This window comes from Achroia grisella, unplaced genomic scaffold, assembly GCF_030625045.1.
Source record: "Achroia grisella isolate CSIRO2021 unplaced genomic scaffold, CSIRO_AGI_Agris_v1 utg204, whole genome shotgun sequence".
Lineage (NCBI taxonomy): Eukaryota > Metazoa > Arthropoda > Insecta > Lepidoptera > Pyralidae > Achroia > Achroia grisella.
Genome location: NW_026712703.1, coordinates 4,337,302 through 4,362,317, shown reverse-complemented (window position 1 = coordinate 4,362,317; position 25,016 = coordinate 4,337,302). Strand labels below are relative to the sequence as shown.

The window sequence follows — 25,016 nt, the reverse complement described above, 5'->3', positions numbered from 1 at the left end:
GTAATTTTTGTAGCTGTGACGTGGTCGTGTGGAATGAGTAGTCATGCTCACTAAAATGTCCAGACATGTAGCGGCGTGGTGGGCCGGGTCAATGGGCTCCCTAAAATATGGTCGAGCGCAGTGATGGCTGACTCATCCGTCATTCTCGTGAACGAGTGCTGCTTGTAGGGACTGGTCTGCTCTTATCACTACGACTGATTTAATCTTATTGCATGATTATATTTGACCCAAAAAATTAGTGCTTGTTGGTAGTTTGTATTCACACGTTTCGACTTGTAAATGTAAACTTACAAGGATTATTTAAAAGAGCAACACACAAGTTTCTTGCTCATTCTTCTTGTGATGAGACAGCTTTCCGAACGAGTGGTAGATAAAAAACAAATTGTTATGACTATTCAAAAGTGCTTAAATTAAGTTTATTTGAATAAATGATTTTCTATTCTATTCTATTCTATTCCATTATCCTTAAAAATAATTGATCCTACTTTCCAAAAATAAATACACAAATTTAGTTGGTACACTTTAATTTATAGGCTTTGTTACATTTTTACAATGTAAAATTGCTGGTCAAAAATGCAAATAAATCTAATTTTATTTAATCCTTCAGCTTCTTCTTAGGGCGGAGATTGTTGGTATGTCCACACTTGGTCTTACGGCAGTTGGTAGCACGAGGGTGGAGGCGAGCATAGCACTTGCGGCAGATCATTTTGTCACAATTGTACTTCATAGCTAAGATACGGAGAGATGGTTCAATGGTACCTAAAACAAAAATTATAAATCTATTCATTGTACTATCATAAGAGATTTTAATGAACTTGTAATACCAATATATAATAATCAAATTAATCAGTTTTATACAAAACATACCTCCTCTAAGTCTGAGCACCAAGTGAAGCGTGGATTCCTTTTGAATATTGTAGTCTGAAAGAGTACGACCATCTTCCAGTTGTTTGCCAGCAAAAATCAATCGTTGCTGATCCGGAGGTATACCTTCCTTATCCTGGATCTTCGCTTTAACATTCTCGATAGTATCTGACGCTTCCACCTCAAGGGTGATAGTCTTACCCGTAAGGGTTTTCACGAATATCTGCATTGTGAGCTGAAAGATTTTATTTTATATTATACATACATTGTTTTATGACGGACAATTGCCATGGACTGAAAGTACCTAAAACAAATGCTAATCGTTCCAGTCACTGCGATACCACGCGGATTTTTAAATTTCGAACTTCAGTAATAAGTAACCTGGTAATAAGGTAACAGTAGACTAGACCACAATAAACTATAATTTTAGGAAATAGTTAGCTTTACACAATATTTAATTCACAAATAAACTAAATTACCGAATAAAATACTCACCTTTTGCTAAAACGTGTTCAAAGAAAGAACTGTCAAAGTCAAAAGAAAAGACATGGCCGGTTTAGTTTCGTTCAAAAATAGGTAAATAATAATTACATGTTTGTAATCAATATCAATATTTTGATTATATCATTTTTAATTAAAGAATTTTAGAATTACTACTTACTTTTAATATGAGGTTTTCTACATATTACATGGAACCAAAAGAAAAGTTTATCTATGTATAATCTATTTAATAATGTTTTCGACCAAGCTACGTAATAAATGTTCAAAAACTTGTAATAATTTAAATTAGGAATAAATAGTTGAAATTATTAACGAATATAATTTATTATAAAACTGATTTTAATTATATGTCTTTCTATGTAATATACTTAACAAAAACAAGTAATCTGTTAGCAACGGAACATTAGAAGTTCAGATTATATTTGTTATTTTTATAGATTTCTAATTTCAGAACGCATCTACTTCTCACTGTGATAAGTACTTGTTTCGTAATAGCTTAAATCGTGGGTTTCTTCTATTATTTCAAATAACTGCAAAAATGTATCACCAATTAAGCAAACTTACTGGCCGTGTGGTCGCTACAACACATCTACAAAGTCCACTATTTCCAGTTGTACGTATAATTTTCTTTTGTACCCAAGACTATAAATTTCAACCTATGTTTGAAGAATAGATTAAAATAGACCTTTCTTCTCTGCCCGATATCAATTTTTTGTATTTTAATGTGGATAAGACTTTATAATTTTTATACTATAATTACAAAGCACTTATGTACTTACACGGTCGCTCTAGTGGCCTCGTTCTGATGTATGGAAATTTAAGGTTGAAGATGGAACCTGTGAACCCTGGTATATTTCTTTTTATTACGTTGAATTTAATAATCTACATAACTAAGCCATTGCAACATTGCATCATAAATCGTTTTTTTCATACCATATAAATTTTAATATGATTTCCATCCATCTATCCATCCCCAGTCATATCATAAATATTAATTTAATTATAATATATAATCTTACATTTACACTTATTTCTCTATTAAGGCACCAATTGCTTTGCAACGAGTGGAGACGCCCACAATCCAGTATACCACTGCACAACTTTCAACAGTGACTGAGGCCAGTGCACCATCTGGCCAAAGAAAACTTATACCAGGCACCAACACACCATACCCACCTGTATCTGAAACCATCCGTAAGAGACAACAACTTTTCCAGGTATAAAATGTATTTTATCAGCATCAATTATTTTGTTCTTAAGTTGCATGGAAAGAAGTCAGAGGAATTATACTGAATTATATTCTGAGGATCATATTATTTAAAATGTCTTGATTTGTTGTAAATAATATTATTACTATGTTGCTTTTAAGTAATCTATGAAAAAATATCAATTATTTAAGTATTCATTAAAAAGTTAAATTATACTCTGTGTGTAATATTAAATGGAAAGATGAAAGTGTTATAGTTATGTAGTAATTTTGATTTTCAATGTATTTGTTGCATTTCAGAAAGATGATGATGTTCCAGTCTTCTTGAAAGGAGGCCCTGTGGATGGTCTGCTTTACCGTCTCACCATGGCTCTCTGCGTTGTTGGACTTGCTGGTATATTCCACACCATCTATGGCCATGCTTTCCCCAAGAAACAAGATTAAATTAATTTATAAATGCACATAGCTGGCTGTTATAAGATTACAAGTATTGTATTTAGTGAACAATAAAAAAATCTAATTAAATGGTATTGTAATTAATTGGTACATTGCACATTTTCTAAATGAAGAAAGGCAATATATAAAATAACCTAATCTTTTAGATACAAATTGTAACTAAGTCACCATCACCTATAAACAAATATTTAATGAAGTGACACATGTCATAAGAAAAAAAGTTGTTTTTCACCTACAATAATTCCTATTCGTAATAGTCTTGGTCTAACATAACCAAATATACATATCACATGATAGGTTACTGATATTAACTGATAAGAATAAATGATAATATGACAAATTTAACCATAGAATACAGTTGTACTATATTAAATTTGACCCCATCTTTACTTTCGTTCTGTCTGGGTCGCCAAATTTTTTGACGGTTTAATGTAAGAACGAAAAAGACTAGAAAAACTGAACTGTGCACCACCCTGCAAAAGCGTATACTGTGAAGTAACACAGGGCGAGAATGCAGTTTGGTTAATTAGCCCATCGTGACAAATTAACCACGATGGCATCCTGTTGCTAAATTGCTAGCAATGGGGTCACTATTCCCAATTACCAAAAATCAACTTCAGCCCACTCCATATTTAGTTTATACATTTATTCACCCACACCATGCAAATTTTCCAAGCATATCGTGTGGATATCCACCTGGTACATTCCTAGCAATGGGTCCATTAATAGCGTTTCGTCGCCTCTAGTGTATAAGGGTATGTCTTCGTATATTCCGTACGCAAACGTAACCAGAGAGGAACAGTTACTGACTGAACTACCTCCTTGCTATGATATTATAATACACTGTAATCACACTACGATAAAAAAGATCTTTATCGTGGCTAAATTAGAGCTTTAATGTGTAGGTCATTTAATTTTAGACATGAATTTTTACTGACCTGCCCAGGTAGATTTAGAGTGGAAGGGATCGTTGGTGATAGAATATTATTAGGCCCATCAAGAATGTATGTAATTAGGTTGAATTCGCCACGATAGCCTAAATGACTTGATTTCATTCTAATTCTTCACATCCCAGTAAAATGCTATGAGAACCATATGGGTAAATAAAAAGTAACCATAACAATGATTTACCTATTTATGTAATCAAGAAGTAGATATGCTTTACCCGTGGTGACTGGCAATTCAACAGGAAAGAGTAAACGTACCATATTTGTTACTATATCGATTGCAAAAAAAATCATAAAATTGATGGCAGTCAGTTGGAATAAGGAACTGGGCATTCTACCCAGATATATATATAATAAAGCAACCTTTTTACAATGCTGTTGGCTTCTTAAACCCAAGCTTTCTGAATATCAGTTCAGGGCGTCTCAATTTTGTTCCTCAGAATAGAGAATTGATCGGATTCGGATCAAACCAGTTTATAGATGGCCTAAGTGAAATTAAAGAACATAGTAATTTTAACATCTCTATAATTTAGTTTTGTATAACATGGAACACTGGCCATTACAATCATGTACACGTAGTAGCTTGAAAGTATTTTTTTATAAATATTATTGATGCTACGCAATATTCATAAATAGCACACAACAGAGCAACGTTATTAAGTTGTTACTTATTTAATATGTTTTATATTTTAGATATAACTAAATTTAATCCTATTATATAACCGTTAATTTGATCATTTAAATTTTACACCAAATTTCGGCCTCCAATATGACCACTAAAACGACTGAAGGATTACGTTCGCAAATAGGTTTAAAATCAGGTACATTAGAATCAATAAGAACATAAGTATACAAAAAATGTATAAAAGTATATAAAATATAAAATCAGAGTAAATTTCCTATGACATAACAATAATATAAGACAATATTTATATTAAAACTGTTTATGTAACTGTTACAATTAAATAATAATCAGTTTAACTTAAATGTAACGCATCTAAACGAAACTATTCATATATCGATTGATAACAGATTTCATGATTAAATCACCTTAGAATATGAACATAAATAAACTTAATAAATTACAGTGCGAGAATCATACCCGTAAATAGAGTGGGATGATTTAAAAGAATCGCCGAAATCTTACATGACTACTTATTTATTTAAATACAGATCCAATGTCGCTACATCTTCATTATCACCAGACGTTAAAAATTTCACTGGTTAGAGGACTGCTCATAATATACATATATTAAGATTAACTATAAAATACCTATTCAATGGACAGATAAACTCATAAAAATGCAAAACACAGCCACAAAACGAGGGATTTTATTTTGACAATAAGACTGATTTGATGGTACTGTCTAGTTGGTAGAAATTATAACTAAAGCTGCGCCGAACCCGAACATCAAAAACTTTTTTCAGATTATTATTATTGATTCAGATTATTGGGTCTACCTACGTTACACATATTTTACTACTATAATTAAGATGCAGTAATGAATTTGTTACATATTCCGGCAATACATCCATACATACTATTATTAAATATGTACTATATATGAAGTCAATACGTCTGCTACTTCGGAATATTAGAAATATTATTTTACTCAAATTCATATTGGAGATGGTAATTGTAGTAAATATGTCTTCACTTATAGTAAATATTTATCCTACAAGTTAATAATATTTTTGTAACAAATGTTAAATTACTAACAAATGTTAAAAAACATTCTACGCGGTACCACCGGCAAGCATAGAGTACAGTCCTACTTGCCGGTGGTATCCTGTAGAATATTTTTAAGTTACCTCTTGATTTGTTGGGAACTCTGACATTATTACATTTATTCAATAAAATTCGTTGCTACACCATTCAAGACCAGTCAACAATACGTCTCATCTATACGAGATTTACTAAATTTGATTTAACAATTGTATAATTAAAAACACAGTGTAGAATAATTTAAGTGTCTTTGCATACATTGTGCCAAGTTCTTAAAAAACTACGACCTACCGGAGAAAATTTTAATTTGTCAACAGTTATTTATTCGCGAATCGGAAATTTAAATGGGCAATGTCCAATTTTATTTAAAAAAGTTTAAATTAAATACAATTTTTAAAATGTTCGAAATTGTCTTTACTGAAAAAATTGAACAATGCTCATTGTCGTACACGATGTTTGTATTGGCTTAAGTGTAGGTACATACAATACTATACCTGTATGTATAATATTTATATATATTTCACTATATTAGACATATTTTTATTCCATTAAGAACAACCAACATCAAGTCAATCGAAATTAATATGGTATTAATACGAGAGTGACTGTAAACCCTACATCAAAGTCAATTCTACGATTTTCGCGATTATTATTGTATTGATATTGATAATCGCAATAATCGTAGAATTGATGAAGATATCGCGTAAGAATAAAAAAAATATCTTTCCTTTCTAAATTGTGACCTTTCTCCCATTTGGCGTTGTAAACAAAAAAATACACAATTACAAGTTAATAATGATATACATATCTACAAACATTAAATCGGTCCACTTTAAAGTTTATTTTAGTTAATGATATTTAGTACTTAAGAACTTTTATGGAACTATAGTACTACAGCCACAAAATAGGCAATTACGCTTAGCTAGACAAAATTAAACTAAACTGATGTGGGTACTTACTTATTTAAATAAATGTGTTCAATTTGGGTGTTTAGAAGACCCATCTACAAAAATCACCGACCATTTCGATGTAACTACCATTGTATAAAAACATGACTGTGTAATTTAACTTAGGAATATTTTATACTCTTAATGTAAGATAGTTAAATATATTCCGTACATTATGAAACATGTTATGTATAATACTTTAATGTTTAAATAATTTTTATTCTTGTTAATTAGATGTCACAGTGACATATATAAGTGCAATCTACAACAACCAAACCATCTACACTGCAACCTACCTTTATCCATATTTATATCTATTAAGTATTGCGAAACTAATACAATAATAAAAAAGAATTGTCACATGTAGAAATACTAGGAACATAAATAATTTAGTATTATATAAGACGAATAAAAAAAATATAGTCATAGTATTAAAATCTACACAGTTTGACAACATATGTACCGACATTGCCCAAGAGCACAGCTATGATGAGCCTGTAACCTCAATACTGTAAAGGATTTACAGTATTGAGGTTGCAAGTGGAGTAAAAGCACAAATGGCATTGTAAAACTGTGAGGATTGTAACACCATACTAGTGTTAGGTATACAAATTACATGGCAGGACGAGGGCGCGCTGGTAATGGCGGCGGAGCGCCTTGTCTTGCAGGAACGGGAGGTGGAGGACCAGCAGGCGGCGGTGTACTACTTGGAGGTGGCGGTGGTGGTGCACATGATGGAGGCGGTACGCTATCCGCAGGCGGTGATGTAATTGGAGGCTGGTCACCAATTTTTCCTGAGTCTGGTGGAAGTGGTGCGGGACGTGGAGGAGGAGGCCGTGCAGGACTCACAGGTGGTACTCGTGACGGGACTAAAGGAGTTGGTGACGGTGCTGGCGGTCTGCTGGGCTGTTGACGACGAGGGGTAGGCGGCGCAGATCTAAGTGGGCGGTCTGACTGCGCTTCTCCAAACAATGGTACAGTATTGTTGGAACACAAATTTATTTCCGATCGAACAATGTCTACCCAATTTGGAGATTTCAATGTAATTATCAATGGAATTGAACACACAGATATTTGACCTTTTTGTGCTGCAGAAAGAGCATTTTGACCTTCTCTGAATGTGATACTAAGTGTGTGCTCATCAATAAAACGAACAAGTGTCACTTCACCAATCATGGCTAATTCCTGTAATACAGCTGCCATAACATTATCATCAAAAATAGAATCTTCGCTCTGTATATCCTCAAGGGGTTGAACAATTATACTGGCATCAGGAGGACCTAAATCTTTTACGACTTCATAAAATACTTCCATGCACTTTGTATTGCTAACTTGCAATACCTCAACTTCTAATAGAGCTATCACTGGTCTGTGATCACTTTGTTTCAGTTCTGAACGTCCATAATAAAGCAATTTGCCTGCTCCTAATTCAGAAGTGTTGTCTGGGTCAATTGTGTGTTTTCTACTTCTCCATAATACACGATCTGTCCAAGCAGGTGCTCGACATTTCTCACTAGTGTCATAATCATCACTAAACAGATCATATTTGTAAGTGGGAAGAAATGTTATATTCCCCTCAAAGCAATTTTTAAAAACCAGACCTTGGGATTTTTGTTGGATCAATTGATCTTGCTCTAATAATCGTTCCATATTATTCTGTGATACAAGTAAGCGGACTTCATCTTTATCTAAGTCAATGCGGTAATTAAAATCTCCACACCAAAATACATAATCATGTGAATATAAAGATCTGCCCATTGGGAAAGCTATTTTTCTTGTTATTTCAGTATAATCTGCATTACGTTCAGATACTTGGCTCTGACCAGCAGCAAAATGAGCACATACAAAGCAAATTGATGTCCCATATATAACCATACGAATTCCTACTGCCCCTTTGTTACCTGTAGCACCACCTAAACCAGTTTTTACAGAATCCAGTGCTACATCTCTTATATGAGGAATGAGATCTTTCCTTACAAATACGAAAAGACAAACTCCAACTAACTGATGACTTGATAAAAGTGTGTAAGGGGCATCTCTGCACAAAACCTTTTCTAATTCTTCACTCCAGGCCTTAGCATTATCAGAACTAGCTGCCATAATATTACTGGCATTTAAATCCACTATTTCTTCAAAACCTATAGCATATATATCTGATGGATGTTCCTTTACAGTATTCACCAATTCAGAGTTCGGTGAATCCAGTAACCAATCTGCCAGAGACACATCCTTATAAGCCAAACTTCTAAAATGCTTGCCTCCATTAACATTGTAAGTGCCAATAGTAATTTGTATACTTGATGGTTGTGTAAATTCATTCGATCTGCGACACATTTCCCGCAATACTGGAGTAGATGTATGTAAAATATTAGATGGCAGCAATATTCTGGTTCTATCAGCTAGTTCAGAGTTCAAAGTTGAGCCCAATAATAAAATATCAATGGCTTCCTGTTTAGAGTTGTCCAATAAATTATTCTGAATTGTGCGAGCAGCAGATCTAGCACCATCAATCAATTTTGAACCACCTTGTATAGCACCTGTGCCAGCATATATTTTAGATATTTCATTACCATTGTTTACCCACATTTGTTTAAAAACTTCCTCAAATCTATTCACATTTTGTTTTTTATCAATACATTGCAGTAACATTAGTTGTATAGCCAGCATTTCCAAACCTATGAATGTTTGTATGGAGTTTGTCCTGTCCAAGCAATCCAAACAGTTAGTTCGAATAACACCTTTTTGTATATTATATATGTCTTCTCCTTTAGCACTAAATATACTAATGTCATCATAATAACTCTCTACAATTTTCTTAAATTTTGATTGAGCAGATTCTATATTAGCTGCCCTGACTTCTTGATGGTAGTCAAAAATAACTTGAGTGACATCGGAATGTTCAGAGTCATTGAGATGTTTTTGAAAAGCATTACTGAGTGTTGCCTCACCTTCACTTCCACCAATCATACTTGACCCTAGAAGATTAACTACAATAACAGTGCCATAATTACGTTTTAATTGTGAAAAATGTCTACCACAGGCACTCGTCGAAGCATCATACCCCCGGGACATCTTGACTTTATGTGAGCCTACTTGTATTCCCGGTTGCTCCCAAAATAAAGGTACTGAACCTCGTGTTTGTATATATGAGGTCACTGAATCATCAATATATATGGCCTGTTCGGTTTCTACAAAGTTTGCTACATTACCATCATCATTACATCCTCGCACATTGAACCTAGTACCTGCTCGTTCACAACTGAGTCTGGATACAAGGACAGCTCGCGCTTGACGATGGCCAACATATATAGTGCGAATTTCAACAGAGCCACACATGGCTCTAGTGAGCCAATCATCACAGTCAATTCCATATCTTATTAAATGAATAAATAATGTTCTATTCCAAAAGAACCTGTTATCAGGATCAGCACTCTTACTTTTCCGTTGAGAACACAGGGTGAGATCAAAAAGAGCATCAGCATTCTTGCCCGAATTCCAAGAAAAATAGAATGTACCAGAATTTAGAAGTTTTCTTACCTCTAAAACTTTGTCATCGCCTTGCGACTGGTGAAATAATGGTAAAAACTGTGTCTGTGTAATTTTGAAAACTTCAATGTCACCAACTTTACCAACGGAGCAACAGCCCGTGACCAAAACGAGGTACAGCAAACAGCTTTCACCAGCATTCAGCTGGAGGACCCCTAAACATCCGTACGCGTCAGCAATCTTGTGATATTGTTTTCGAAGTGTATCTGTTTCTTGCGATGATAACGACACTACTGCTTGAGACTCGAACAACAGAGAAGTATCTTTATTCCTATGTTGTAATATTACACTGTAAGGATTCGGTGGAGATGACTTCTCTAAAACTTTAAAACCCTTTGACATAGCCATGGTGCCGCAATAGTTTAGCAGATAAATATAATAGCCATCCGCCCCCTTTTTACATTAGAATTCGATTTCACACAACAATAAAATTAGATTCAGAAAAACGATCGACCCGAGTAACTACGAGTACTACTCGTAACTACGGCGTTCCTTTTATAGTTCAACGGCAATTTTGCAAAAAATATGGTTGCGGTAGTTAAATAGTCAATTTGTCGATATTGATTGACAGTTCCTCGCACTTCTTCGAGTTCAGTTCTGTAAAATAAGCGAATAGGTATAAAAAGGAACACGACTAAATGTCAAATGTGAAATATTTTTTTTAATGTATCCATTTTGGTACCTGTGGTCAGGGTTGCCAATCTTAAAATATGTAACCACAACAAGAAATAAAAAAACCATATGAAATCTTGAAAAAAAAAGGTAAATTTGACTCTTTAAACTTGTCACTGTATTTTGATACTTTATAGTAAGTCAAATTTTTTTTTGCAAACTTGTAAAAAAATGAAAATGATCTTGCACCGATGACAAGTCTCGTACTTGTACTCTTGTTAGATCATATATAAGCTAGCTAAGGTATATCATATATCGCCTCACAGTTTGGTTGAATGAGCTAAATCAAACAATAGGCTTATCAATGATGGCGCCACGATGTTATAATATAAGAGGGTAGTCATAGTTACTACATCGAAAGCAGTAGACTTTCGCTTGTTACATGCTTTATGCACTTGTTTCCTGATGGAGGTCGTCCTGAGCAATATACACATTGCTTGCACTACAATAAATGACATTGTTATTACAAAGTGATAGTTCAACAGGTTTAATTTTGAATAGTTTGATAAAACCAAATTTCACTTGAGAATTAAAATTTTAATGTGAAATACTGAAACTATTATAGGTATGAAACTGCCTTGTCCCTTTCTTCTGAATGATTTATTTAATTTGATTGAATTTTACAAGACTAGTAGAAATTCAAATTTATATGTAGTACTGTCACGATTGTTATATCAAATGGTATAGTCAGTTGCATTGTCAACTTATCGACAGATGACAATGCATCTGACTATACAATTTGATTTGTGGTAAACGCGACACTTGACATGCCCACATTCCGCTTAGTATGTTTAAAACTAATGTCGCAGTGGGTGAGCCTACCGCTGCCACTCGACTTCCCAGGAGAATCAGTTGGAAATATATATAATATGACACTCATAATAAATGTTTTAATTTATTAAAACTTATCCACTTAATTATTTACATAATTCTTAGTTAAATGATACAGAGATATATTTTGTTTTTAAATATTTATAATCATAAAAATTCTGAACCTTAAAACTACATATTTTACATGAGTTTTTCCTGTTAAGTAGGCAATCGCTACGTATAATTTTTATTAGACTAATGCTATTAATTTACTACTATTAAATTGTCAGACATATTTTGTCGTTTATAGGTCGTGTTAACTAATTCAAAAACATTTTATTACAATTCGCATAAGCACACATATCCACCTGGTATGTAAAATAATATAAATAATATAAAATATGCATATTGCAAATACCTACATAAAAAATATCCAATTTGTTTAAGATTTTCGTGTAACAGAAAATATTTATGATTATTTTCTACACTAAAAACTGTAAGTCTCTCTCCAGGATAAATAGTATTTAGCATTAAACAGGTACAATTTATGAGTCAGATGAGCTTCTTTTTCTGAACTTAACTTCTCAAATCGGGGATCTGGAGGTTTCGCGAAGGCCGATTAGTGATACCGCGGTGAAAGAGTCATAACGACGCACAGTTATAGAATCACTGTATTAAAGGATATGATTTTCTATTTTATAAATTGAATGAATACCGATTCACTGAATTGAGCGACCCGATACACTCTCAAATTTATGTATATGTGCATATATGTGCTATAGAGTAAAGTTTACATATTTTTTATAAAGTGCAATAGAATTAGGCGATACTACTATTCGGCCGTTGTTACGTTGCACGTAGTTGTGGTATATCTCCTTGGCTACTTTGGTGACAGTGGGCGGGATCACGTCGACTGAGCTGTCAATGGTGAAAGCACTGTTGACGGTCATCACCACGTGTGAGTCAGATTTATATTTAGGGTTCGAACGTCGCTCGAAATTCACGTATCGCTTGTATCTGTTAAACAAATTATGATTTTAATAACTTTATACAAAAATGATTTTTTTTTATAAAAAGAGTAGAGATAGTGACTATAAAATAGTCATATATATATATATCTTATTTTATACTAGCCCTATTGCGTAGCTTCGGTTTTTTTTGTATAACACACAAACTAGCATGCGGCTCACCCGATGGTAAGTGTTTACCGCCGCCCATGAGCACCCGCAACAGCAGGGGAATTGCAAGTACGTTGGCGGCCTTTTAAAAAGGAATAAGCTCTTTTCTTGAAGGTTTCAATATCGTATCGGTTCGGAAATACCATTGCTGGAAGGTGATTCCACAATGTGGTTGTGCGTGGCAAAAAGTTTCTTGAAAACCGCACTGTGGAAGACCGCCATTCATTCAGATGATCAGGATGGTATTTCAGTTTCTGGCGGGTGGTACGGTGGTGAAACTACGGTTTCGCACGTATACAATTATTAAAGACAAAGCTCTCCTCCCTCCCAATGACCAGAGGTTAGTTTAGGGGGGAAAGGGGATTGTTAGTAATGTGGACTGATAATCTTATTGCTGACAATGAACCAAGTCAGGTTGATCTCCACGCGGTTCCACCTGCAAACCATTGTGATAAATTCTTGGTGAATTTGACACGATGGGCTAACTGACTTGACCTCATGCTCATCTTGTCCTCCTTCACTGGTGCCCCGCCAGCGTAAACCGTTAGCGCAGGCGGATGCACCATTCTATTATCATCCATAAAAAAAATACTCACATTAGCATATCACGTTTATTTGGTTCCTTCAATAAAACCCTATTCTGACGCTTGATGGCAGGAAACAGGGTTGTTGTTTGTTCTTCTTCTTCAGCACTCAGTATTTTGACTAGTACGGTCAACGGAGACGGCGCAGCTAATCGGGAACTTGGCGTTGAACTGGTTAGATCATCGTCTGATGACGAATCACTATTCGAACTATAAGAGCGGTAATTAGATATTTAATTATACTAGCATTAGTAGAGTCCACTAAGGGGAGACTTCATTACGTAGTCCCCTGTTTTTTCTTCTATTCTGTGTAATACGGTATGATTACGTACATATCCATATGTGTGTGATTATATGATTTTTACTTACATTTAATTAATATGAAATCATGAACTAATAAAATTGTGTAATGAAATTGATTAAAAACAGCCACAATTGAGTTTTATTGCAATGCGTTATAATTATAAATTAAATTTATTGGCATAAGGATTATATTTGTCTATATTGTTATTAACAAATGGAACGTAATATATTCGTTAATAATTTGAAATGAAGATCTCTGGTAAGTCTCATCGTTTGTTTCACTTTGTAAAATTATCTATTAGATTATTATTTTCATTTATCATAATAATATGCAATAAGAAAATTATAAAGGTACACATACTCGCTAGAATTATTAGATGTGGTGCTACAACGGCCGCTAATGACTGGGTTTTTAGACGTAGGCCCCTTGTGTTCGACGGTGCGTCCGCGCACTACAAACGGACTAAAGTTCTCGGAGAAGGTAGGTGCGAGGTCTCTCGTATGACACATCTGCAATGTTACTTGTGTCAGTTTTACTGTTCACAGGCTCATACTATATAGAAGTACAGATACAATTAATTGATAAAGAAAAATGACAAAATCCAGCAGTAGTGTATAAATGTTATGTTATAAAATGAATGCAATGATAATGGGAGTAAATCTGACTATCTCATGAATAGTAATGTTCACCTATTAGGTAGACAGCTTATTTGCAGTTGTATTAAATAAATAAGTATACCATAGACTAAAATTGAGCGAACCTTAAATTCGAAACACTCTGCAAATACAGTATACTCGAATGGTCTGTTATGATCGTGGTAAGGGTCGACCATCTCCAAAGCGCTACTGTCTCCTTGCATGCCAATAATCTCGCAACAAAGTTTCCTCATCTCGTTACATGGGAGAGGTACATATCGCAGTACATCATCGTCCCACCATTTTGTTAAAGACCTGTGGGTTAGATTACAAGACAATGTGTAAATTGGTTATGATTTAAAAAATGTTATTGGTATTAATCCATCCATAAAAGATTTACTTCGAAAACAAAAATTACAGGTTATTCCTGCTTGTTACGGGCAAATATATATTTCACGTATTTTTTTTATCAAGAATATCGGTTCCGTTACACTGACCCATTAAACTAAGTACATATCAATAACATTAATTGTCTAGCAGCAAGCAGAAAATATAAAATAGAATCAAGGAAGAAACGAAATATGTTCATTCGACACAGTAACCAATCATTAAAAACAAAAAAGAATCATAGATGTTATTTGTTTGTTACACAAATATTGTTATTTTTTAAAAATAAATAAATAAAATTATATAATTTAATAACATCACATCAATAAAATTCTAAGTATTACGTAACGTTATTGAGAAAATGTTAGTCGTTTTTAATTTTTTGATCTTACCTTCTATTTGGTATGTATGTTGATGCCTCTGGGTGATGCAAATAATAATCATTTTGATAATCCCATATCGGTGGTTTCGTAGGATCTGGAATAAAGAGTCCAAGGAACAAATTCATAGTATTTTGTTTTTCTGCATCTGAGAAAGTATTCGAATAGTATCGGCTTAAAGTTTGCATAATATCGTTGCCGTGTGATGCCCATGGAGCTGTTTTTCTATATGACTTTATTCTGAAATAAAAATATTAAGTAAGTGTATTGTTGTTACTTTATAATTGACAATAATTAGCTATATTTATTTTGAATTTTATCGTAATAATAATTACAGGAGATGACTTGGTAATACTGAGATACAATATGTTAGTTCTTATAAGATTGTAAGTATAAATACAAAAACAAAATCAGGTTATCTAGGAATCCCGTTTGAAGGACCCATGTCAGTATAGTGTAGTGCATGCAGCTAATTGCAAGTAAATAAAGAGTAATATTTTTCTTGAAACATAAATTACATGTATGGTTTAAAACTGAGCGTGGTGTGTTTAGCTTAGCCTCAAACTCCGTATTTTCGATCATTTACAAATAACGGTAATATTTATAAATACCTATGAACAAGTTGTGAACCTCCATATTGTAATGCTAAAGTATCACCATGGTCTTCATATAAACCTTCCAGAAGTCTTACACAATCCGAATCAAATTCAATAACTGGTTCTGCAATTAACCCTAACGCATACAGCTGAAATGAAAATATATAAAAATATTGTCAGGCTTACAAATAGTGAATAACTAAACCGGCATTGTTTTATTTAAGTACATAGATTTAGTATTTAAGGGTAAAATAAAAAAGGGAAGTATTTTTTCACGAACCTGATGGGCTAAAACACATTTCCCTATAGCAAACTGCGCCGTGTTTGTTCTGTCGAGGCAGTCGACGCAGTTAACACGCACGAGACCAGTCTGCACTCGGCCGCCCTGATGACCATCGACACCACGCATTTCGTCGTAGCTTTTAGAGTTCACAAATATACCTGTACGCTGTACCGCTGTGTGTGCTATTGCAGATAGCCTTAAGAAAAAAAATATATTTTGAGCAAATAAAACTCTGTAAACCCTGCATCCATTTGAGAAATTCTTTTACTATTATGCGCAGCCAGACGAAGTCGGGCCGGCCTACTAGTAATGGCCAATATCTAATCTCAAAACCTCAGTTTTTAACGTAATAATAATAACCAGGAACAATTCACACAGCGCCATCTAAGCAGAGCTTGTGGTATAGGCATTAGAAAACTGGTATAAATACTTGAATATATATAATATGGAAATACATACGTAATATACAAATAAGCACATTTGCAAGCAAGCCATAAAACAACTTGGGCCATTCTTGTGATACTTTACAGAATCCTTAAGTATAAAGACATGTATCCCAGGAGGGTATAAAAACTAACTAAGGCACCAATTCACAAAGCCCAAATCATGTAGTTATAATTGTTATAGTGGGCTGTATCCTCCTTCTATTAGAAGATAATTGTGTTCTGCAGTATAGACTAGGAAAATTAAAATGGCATATTTAAAGCAACTATACACATGTCGAAAATCACTGGTGTCGTACAACTTAGATGGCCTCGTGACTAGGTAAATCATTGGAGATAATAATAATAATAATAATGACGCCAATCACTGTTCCAATATCGCCACTGATTTTAGAACTGTCTCTTGAAGTTTTAAACAAATCTACATATTCAAAATACTTACTTATCTAAAACTTTAGCATCAGCACCCTTATTCATTCTTGCCATATCCAAATGTATATATTGCACAGCATGTTCTGGTGGCAAGAATTGATTAAGATACTTAATTGCATTGCTTATTACATCAGTGAGTAGAGATTCATGTTTCCTTTTTTCTCTTTTCTTCACCAGATTTAAGAACATGATAGGTGCCCCATATCTTCTCATGAGGTTGTTCAAGTGTTTTCCTGGTGTTTCTGCAAATGGATCACTCAAATCGATCGATATAGCCGGCTTTGGTACCATTTTTGAAACATCTTGAGACCAATAACTGGGTATTGAACCACGCATTTGCACAAATGAACTGAATCTATAATAAAATTAATTCAGTTAATGAACCTTCAAATAAATATTACTACTACTACTACCTTCATTTATAACGAATTTCAAAAATAATCCTTATATAGACTGATTCCTATTTTATAGTATACAATATATTTCAATGGCTTAATACTTTCTATATATAATCAAGATTGTTTTAAATAAAAAGCAGAAACTTCTTATTTCATATTGTCATGTCTATCTAAATACACATGGCATACATATTCCATTAAGTGTAAAACTATTTAAACATTCTGTAATTATTTTGTCAATTTATGTAAATATGCTCTTTAATATTCACTATTTGTTTAAATATTAAAAATGCGTCTAACCTGCCAGCTGTGAGTGAAGACACCATTGAATCATGGATAATCTGCTCAGTTTCCACCTCATTTGCTACATCTCCATGGATATTAGCACCTCTTTTCAAGAACCTTGTACCTGCATATCTATTACTCCTTCTAGCTATTAGAGTTAGATATATGGGTCGCCCAAAAATATTTAAGTTACTCTGTGCAATGAACCCATGTACAATGTACAATATCCAATCTGGGTGTAGATGAGAATGGACTGTTGATAGTAAATGACTGTTCCACACAAAACGCCATTCCGGTACAGACCGAACACCAAACTCTAGTTTCTGACTTTGGCATCTGAAAAGCATTTATTTTTATTATATATTTGAAATGATAAACGATCTGAAATCCATTATTAGAAGCATCCAAGAAACTACAGCCCTTCACATTTCTTTTTTAATTGCCATCAAAGTGGGAAACCATATTTCAGTTGTTAAAGATTCAAGAAATTTATGAAATATTTCGGCATATCATTATAGGTCACTAACAATGTACCTTATTTATTTAAAACCAAAGTCATTTATTTATATAGGAGATTTTCTGACACTTATCTTATTTTTTTTAATACAGTTAATTTAGTTACCTATTTAAGAAGTATAGACAAGGCTCTGTACTTCTCTCTTCACATTCACTATGATGATAGAGTGGCAGTGGATGCCAACCAAGATTAGGTCAATCAAAAAAGTATATTTCTATTATCATAATGTCGAGAAGAATAATACTGCTTAGTAGTATAATATGAAGAATTTTTAATGTTGCAAGTGCAATAAAATATATATGATCTACCCAGTAACTACTTGTTAACTAAGAATAAACAGTGACTGTAACTTACCCCATTTTATCTTGTCTTTGCTTTATTTGTTTCTTCCATGTTTCAAAGATATCTTCATCATCATTACCATCTTTACAAGTACATTGCACTTTACAACTCTCTGAACTGGTTCCATGTACAACTGCCGTTACAGGCTTGGGAAATAACACCGGCGCTAGTTGTCTTGGCGGTGCTATATTCATTTGTAAAGTATGAGTAATATCATAACTATAGCTATAGTAGAAGTTTGTTGAAAGGTCTATTGCCAGAAACATTTTTAGATATCTCTGCTCGTCAGGGTGTTGTGGTTTGTTACTCTCACTGGGAATGTATATGGTGGCAGTGTCTTCTATCTTGTAAATGGAATGTGAGCCTATAACGGCAATCTTTCTTCTTTTTGTTACAAGTATTATATAGTAACCTTCTAGGAATCTTATGAAACCTGAAAAAAAAAAACTATTTCAAGGACTGGTACTTTAAAAATATACTGAGATTCTACATTGCTCTTTAAAATATTTTTTTTTTATAAAATCAGTTTCATCATATAATAAGTTTGTACTAGATGGTGTGATGTGACATATATTTTGAGTCAATTATTTTTTATATTTTACTACAGATATTGACCCAGGTACTCATAACTATGTTAGTTTCTTCTATGTCACTTTAGAGTTATGTACCTCACCAACAGTAAAACAATTTCTCAAATATTTAAAGTTTACAGTCTTAATAACGAAGTCAATTCACCCTTCCTTTATAGCATTCACATAGGTATAAATATAAGTGACATTTACCTACAATACCAAATGCGGACACAAGTTTATTAAAACCACCCAATTTGCCCGGTCTGTTGCCAAATCCAATCATGTTCAATAGCTGATGTATCTCTTGCTTGTTGTATTCAACTTTATCATCAACAAGAGTCAGCTCTCGTGACTCAGTTCTATCTATTTTCAGTACACGAAATCTGGTCTGTGTATTATTGGATCCAATTAAATAAAATCTCTGAAATGCATAAATGGAAATAAGTTTAATTGCAGTTTTCTTTACTTGGTTACTAATCTAAAATCTCCTTCTAATTCTAAACTATTAAATTACTGCAAAATTGGGGCACAAAATATGTGAGACAGTACAAATAATAAAAAAAATTATCGAAATAACAGTTTTTTACTACATGCATATAAATGTAAATATGGTACATACACCAAAATAACATTTTTTTCAATTTTTGTCTGTCTGTCCGTCTGTTTGTTCCAGCTAATCTCTGAAATGGCTGGACCGATTTTGTCGGGACTTTTTTGGCAGGTAGCATATGTAATAAGGAATAACTTAGGTTACTTTTATTTTAGAAAAAAAAATCTACGCGGACGTAGTTGCGGGAACAGTTAGAAGAATATAAGAATGAAAATACGTGTCTGAAAGAAGAGCCCATGTATGCCAATAGGGATTAGAAGAAAATATAATATAGATCTATAAATGTATGATATAAGTAATATAGAACTAAAAAACTACTAAAAGTAGCAGAACAAAGGTAAGTTATGAATAATTCTCTACATCCACCTACATACAGGAACTACTAGAGCCTTAAAATTAACAAATGTTAATAACAAATAAAACAGAACAACTGGCAATATTAGGTAATAACATACCGCTTTGGTTTCATAGAGAGCTATTCTTTGGATTGAACTTATGATGGGATGAAACAATACACTCTGCTTTGACATCTTGTTGTGTACTAATTTAATGCCTTTATAAAGTTTCAATTATAACTCGAGTTTTTATAAAATTTACTACAAATAAATAGTATTAAAGTTGTAGAAACAAAAAAATCGGTCCATTTCGTTTTTATAAATGTATACAAGCAAATAAATAATAAAGTATATGTAATATTGATAAATAAATAAAACGAATGAAATCGATAATCAGCTGTTATTGACAGCGTTGAAGACATTGAGACATTGACCCATCATGTCTGACGTACATTTTTTTGTTCCATTTCTCTGTTACTCAAGGCAAAAAGACTATGCTCATACAGCCATGTCTGTTCATGCAGATTTTGATTTCATATGATTTATCATACTGTTTTGATTTATTGATAACATTACAACTTAAGATGCATTTACACGTTATATATTTTACTCTAAATTGGCTGTAGGTTTTAGCCATGCATATTTGAGTTATTAGCCAATGTCACTTTTGAAAAATGAAAAAATGTTTAAATAATTTTAAAACAATTTGATTTCAACAATATAGTATCGGGGTAACCTAGTAAGCATAGTAATGTCTGAGTTACGTGTATTCCGCTTCTTTAACCATATATTAAAAATATATGGCTAAAGAAGCGGAATAAGTTTTATTTATATCATGTCAATGACAATAAATTTAGTTTTATTGTCATTGGTTGGTCATGGTTTTACAGCACAAATGAACCAGTTCGGCCTGAAAAATACTACAGCCTCATAGAATGCGGGAAACTTATTATGTGTTACCAAGGTCCGAATGGTAAGAGTGCTGGTCACCCATCCTCGCTCATATCACTTAATCGTTGTATCCATATCCTATTCTATAAGACTAGTAATTTATTCCCATGGTGTTGTGCGTTAATCACTTATAACCAGGTGCAAGCAAACGAGGTCCCTTGCCGCCTTGCGCTATAGGAGAAGGTATGCAAGTAGTGTTTTGGATAGAGGTGAATAAAGGTAAGCTATTATTTATAGCAGGGAACGAAATCGCAAGTAAATGCTATTGTGTCGTTATGTAAGGATTTTCTTCTTATTTTTCATCATCAAAATTAAAACATAGTTCTGACGATAACCTGAGTATAGTTTAGTCGTCACACATTAGTTTACGTCTCCACTAACATAGATCTAAGTTAAGTGTAAAATCAGTCTACGTCCCGACTCCGCATCAACTGTACGCGTTATTATTAAGCCATGTAGCACACTAGCAATAAACTTAATAATGTCTAATAAATAGTAGGTACAATTATTTACCGGTATACTCACTACCTACATACTACAATAAATAATAGATAATGTAGCGCCACCTCATCACAACATATATAACGCTACAGTGATGAGGATAACCAACGTGCTACAGTGGTACTCCGTCACCATCGTTACCATCCTATCAAGTTACGAACATAGGTATAAAAATATAACTTAACATTTTACCTAGACTGAACATAGCCCAAGTTTAGTCCTTATATTGATCAAATGTTAATTTCAAAAACATTTACTTTATAATTTTACTATAGAAAAATGGTAGTATTCAAAATGTACATTTAAAGTTTTTAAATTATTTTTCCCATTAATGTTTTAAATTTACACAGAAGTATTATATATAATTTTAAAAGTATTTATATAATGATTAAGACGGCGCGGCGCGGCGTGGTTACTTTAATTGACTTATATACCTAAAAGGAGGCAATTCTAGCTTCTAATTTTGAATAATGACATATTTCTATTTAATCGACTATATTTTATATATTATAATATAATATTATTCCTTTATAAGTTCACTGTACAATGATAATCAGTTTAAGCAGATATATAAACCAAGAGATAATTGTAAAAGGCGTCATGATAATAGTAGCCAGAATATGTTATAATAACCGACGTTTTACGACTATTAAGAGCTTATTCTAATTAATTCTTACTTCCAAAAAAAACACATTTTGTCCCTAAACATGATATACACTTAGCATAGCAATTTGCATTTATTCGTCCCTCTATTTAATCATCTAATCAATCAAAAATTTGGTCTCTTTGGTTCAAAATGGCCGGTAATATTACATACTTTAATTTTTTTAATGTTAAATACACTATTGCCCTAGCCCGTCCTATAACTGTGATACGGGTGACGAGATATTTGTGGAAGAATATGTCAATATTTGTCCGCAAATATCAATTCATTTTAGACATACCTACAGCTGAAGACGGTCTTTAATAAAAATAAAAGAATATTTCTTTAAAAAACAATTGGATTACAATAACACAGTATTGGGATGAACGGTGCTGGTGCTCCCTGTTTGGTCAAATATATATTTTCAAGATCTGAATCAACTAGTAAATTTTTTCTTTATTCTTAATACCGCAATGGAAGTTAACCTATTATTGTCTACTACTTACGTAGAGGCCAAGAATCCACAAAAAAGACTTCAACGAGTTTATCTCAAGTTTAATGTTTTTAAACATATTTAATATTGTAGATTGATTTTATTCTTGCCATTACATTTTAATTATCAATCTTTATGTCCTATATTTTATAGTCTCTCTTATCAATGACTACCAATTTTGCAGTCATTGAAATTTCTGATTGGTATTGGTAATTTTTTATTAGATAGATTGGTAAGTAACTTGGTACGATGTTTTTCAGCACACTTGATTTTAAATAAACTCAACCATAAAACTGTTATGCACAATGTTGCTTTCCCGCCGTTATACTTTTTTCAATCGGCGGACTGCCTACTGGATGGTGCCGCACGGCGGCGGGCGCGGCGTTCAGTTCGATTTTTTTTAAATAAGCAAATAGTACGGTTGTGGAATATAACTTCACTATTTGCTTTTATAACATACATATGTTTTATGAATTGATTTATATATCGAGAACCGGAAATATTAGATCTACATTACGAGCGTGTCTACAAATGTGTTGAAAAATAAATAAATGTTATGTCAATAATGTACTTCTACCCCTATGATCTATTACAGTCTACTTTTATGCTAAATGTAAATATTCTAAAAAAAACTGTAGGTTTTAATTATAATAAGAAATAAGAAATGATTAATGTAATGAATTAATTAAAGTTCCCTCTCCCTAGTGTGACGTCACATATATTGCCATTTTACAAAACTGAGTTTGAACTGGTCAACAAATAAAATTAAACCTTATGTTAGTTGGAAATGTTTTAGGTTTTTTGGTAATAGTTTAAATTTCGTGTTTTGATACTTAGATTTATGACACCCCCTCCCAACCCTTGTCACACAATATCACACTTTGTGTACCCCTTCCTCTTCCCTTCGAACGTGTGACGTAATATAAGATTGTTAATACATAATTTTAATAATAATTATTATTATTTGCAATCACATAAGATAATAGGGAAATAGTCATTTCGTTATTGTCATGTCAATTTATAAAACTTACGAGCCATAAAATTATCTAGTCGAGAATCTAACCTTGAATTCAATTTACTGAAACTAATCAATTGAACCCATACACTAGATGAACTCTTGGAAAGTACATCCACAGCAACAACTACTAGAGTAAAAAATGTCATCAAAGTAAAAGCTTCAAAATTTCACAGATATTAAAGAATAGCTAAAATAAGTTTTATTTAATAATCTATAAATACTTTAAAACTTTAATTAAGTATTCAGTATTGCACACATAATTCAATATCACATAGCTACAGTAATTAGTTAATTTCCCGTCACTACTAGTTGTACAAAAGCATATTACGTGATTAATTTCAGACGTTAGTTGCGTTTGAGGGATTAGAGGCGGGTGTTATGAAAATACGCAATGCGTAAAGCATTGATTTGTCATTAATGTTAACCGTCAACAAATTAAGCCACGGGTTGGCAGTTAACTCCTTTCGCCACCTGCATGCTCGCTTAGCCGCTTAATAACCAGCTATGTATATAAGATGAATTGTTGTGATGAGGTGCCACTCCTAATCCCATGAAATATAAGTGTGAACTGCAACTAGGTCAAACTTGTAGCCCATAAACATCCCGCTTTTGTAATGTACTTCAATCTATGCTGGATGCATGTGAGTTGTTACATTTCGGTTCTTAGCTTAGTGTGAGATTGCTGTACATTTCCTTATGATTGAATATTCATTGTGTCAGACTGCAAGACCATGTGTGTAAATGAAGGCTTTTGCTTTAGGAGGCTTGAGCCGTGGGCAGGCGGGAGGTGTCTGGCTGGCGCGCGTGCGCGCGGGGGCACTGGCGTCGCCCCCCAGCCAGTACCGTGCGCGTCTCCGAGTCTGCTGCACTCGTTTAATGTTGACGCGCCCACCTGCCGCACACCGAAAACAAACTGTATGAATTAACCATGACTCGGTTAAGCATCTCACTAGGGACGGTGTTTCAATAGTTGTTTATGTGATAATCACCACATCGTGTGTTAATTTTGGGACACCAAGGCAGTGGTAAACAACCGGTCCAGATAGGGAGGCTGTGCCGGTCTCACGCCCGTGCCCGTCTACAGAGGAATGCGGCAATTTTAACTACTGCGGAGCCCGGGAACATTCACGGTTGGGGATCGACCGATAACTGTCTGTCCAATAACAAGGTAAGCAGTTACTCAGTCACCACATACAAATTTCAAGATATGCAAGGGAATATTGGATTGTATATGAAATTCCCAAATCATAACATTTTTAGAACCGTTTCGCATTTTTATTACAAATACGTAAATACCTTCTTGCCATATTTGACCTAACGTTACTAATTGGAGTGGATATCAACTAATTAAGATGAATACATTTTACCTATAATATTAGATACATGTAAACTCTTATTAAATTAGTGCTGGTAGGTATGTATATTTTCTTTCCATACATGTCTCACTGATTTA

The 25,016-nt window shown here is 33.4% G+C and overlaps 5 protein-coding genes across 9 annotated transcripts in view; 2 read left to right on the top strand and 3 right to left on the bottom strand.

Moving 5' to 3' along the window:
* Positions 1-507: 507 nt before the first annotated feature.
* LOC131841891 (ubiquitin-ribosomal protein eL40 fusion protein) lies at positions 508-1,451 on the bottom strand. 2 transcript variants are annotated; one of them, XM_059190255.1, is made up of 3 exons: positions 1,360-1,451; positions 868-1,099; positions 508-759 (listed from the first exon to the last, which is right to left on the bottom strand). In XM_059190255.1, the coding sequence occupies exons 2-3, from the start codon at positions 1,091-1,093 to the stop codon at positions 596-598; spliced, it is 390 nt and encodes a 129-aa protein (XP_059046238.1). In that variant the 5' UTR covers positions 1,094-1,099; positions 1,360-1,451; the 3' UTR covers positions 508-595. The 2 variants fall into 2 exon arrangements, with proteins under 2 accessions (XP_059046238.1, XP_059046239.1); XM_059190256.1 differs by lacking the exon at positions 1,360-1,451 and adding an exon at positions 1,169-1,298.
* A 365-nt stretch (positions 1,452-1,816) lies between these two features.
* LOC131841890 (cytochrome c oxidase subunit 7A1, mitochondrial-like) lies at positions 1,817-3,097 on the top strand. The gene is made up of 3 exons (XM_059190254.1): positions 1,817-1,978; positions 2,409-2,582; positions 2,873-3,097. Exons 1-3 carry the CDS (start codon positions 1,904-1,906, stop codon positions 3,014-3,016), a joined length of 393 nt encoding a protein of 130 aa, XP_059046237.1. The 5' UTR covers positions 1,817-1,903; the 3' UTR covers positions 3,017-3,097.
* A 3,079-nt stretch (positions 3,098-6,176) lies between these two features.
* LOC131841898 (synaptojanin-1) lies at positions 6,177-10,789 on the bottom strand. The gene has a single exon (XM_059190267.1). The coding sequence runs from the start codon at positions 10,540-10,542 to the stop codon at positions 7,261-7,263; it is 3,282 nt and encodes a 1,093-aa protein (XP_059046250.1). The 5' UTR covers positions 10,543-10,789; the 3' UTR covers positions 6,177-7,260.
* Positions 10,790-11,812: 1,023 nt separating this feature from the next.
* Positions 11,813-20,321, bottom strand: LOC131841926 (polyphosphoinositide phosphatase). Its single transcript, XM_059190324.1, has 12 exons — positions 20,078-20,321; positions 19,223-19,433; positions 18,453-18,873; positions 17,597-17,917; positions 16,909-17,253; positions 16,021-16,219; positions 15,756-15,889; positions 15,157-15,384; positions 14,503-14,692; positions 14,103-14,251; positions 13,451-13,648; positions 11,813-12,693 (listed from the first exon to the last, which is right to left on the bottom strand). The coding sequence occupies exons 1-12, from the start codon at positions 20,150-20,152 to the stop codon at positions 12,453-12,455; spliced, it is 2,712 nt and encodes a 903-aa protein (XP_059046307.1). The 5' UTR covers positions 20,153-20,321; the 3' UTR covers positions 11,813-12,452.
* A 474-nt stretch (positions 20,322-20,795) lies between these two features.
* LOC131841940 (protein turtle-like) overlaps positions 20,796-25,016 on the top strand; it is an 87,877-nt gene continuing 83,656 nt past the window's right edge. For 2 of the 4 annotated variants that reach the window (XM_059190343.1, XM_059190340.1), the window contains exon 1: positions 24,369-24,731. The gene's annotated coding sequence lies outside the window, so the exon portion shown is untranslated. Of the gene's footprint in view, positions 20,931-24,368; positions 24,732-25,016 lie in introns of those variants that run through there. The other 2 variants (XM_059190341.1, XR_009357470.1) reach the window with 2 other exon arrangements.

What these genes read in the sequence shown, in the direction of transcription:
- LOC131841926 (XM_059190324.1), bottom strand. Translation starts at nt 20,152, where the DNA reads ATGTCAAAGCAGAGTGTATTGTTTCATCCCATCATAAGTTCAATCCAA. An exon ending in GATGCTAAAGTTTTAGATAA is followed by an intron (nt 16,220 to 16,908) that starts GTAAGTATTTTG and finishes TTTTTTCTTAAG; the next exon opens with GCTATCTGCAATAGCACACA. An exon ending in AATAAACGTGATATGCTAAT is followed by an intron (nt 12,694 to 13,450) that starts GTGAGTATTTTT and finishes TTTGTTTAACAG; the next exon opens with ATACAAGCGATACGTGAATT.
- LOC131841891 (XM_059190255.1), bottom strand. Translation starts at nt 1,093, where the DNA reads ATGCAGATATTCGTGAAAACCCTTACGGGTAAGACTATCACCCTTGAG. An exon ending in GGTGCTCAGACTTAGAGGAG is followed by an intron (nt 760 to 867) that starts GTATGTTTTGTA and finishes TTTTTGTTTTAG; the next exon opens with GTACCATTGAACCATCTCTC.
- LOC131841898 (XM_059190267.1), bottom strand. Translation starts at nt 10,542, where the DNA reads ATGGCTATGTCAAAGGGTTTTAAAGTTTTAGAGAAGTCATCTCCACCG.
- LOC131841890 (XM_059190254.1), top strand. Translation starts at nt 1,904, where the DNA reads ATGTATCACCAATTAAGCAAACTTACTGGCCGTGTGGTCGCTACAACA. An exon ending in AAAGTCCACTATTTCCAGTT is followed by an intron (nt 1,979 to 2,408) that starts GTACGTATAATT and finishes TTCTCTATTAAG; the next exon opens with GCACCAATTGCTTTGCAACG. An exon ending in AGAGACAACAACTTTTCCAG is followed by an intron (nt 2,583 to 2,872) that starts GTATAAAATGTA and finishes GTTGCATTTCAG; the next exon opens with AAAGATGATGATGTTCCAGT.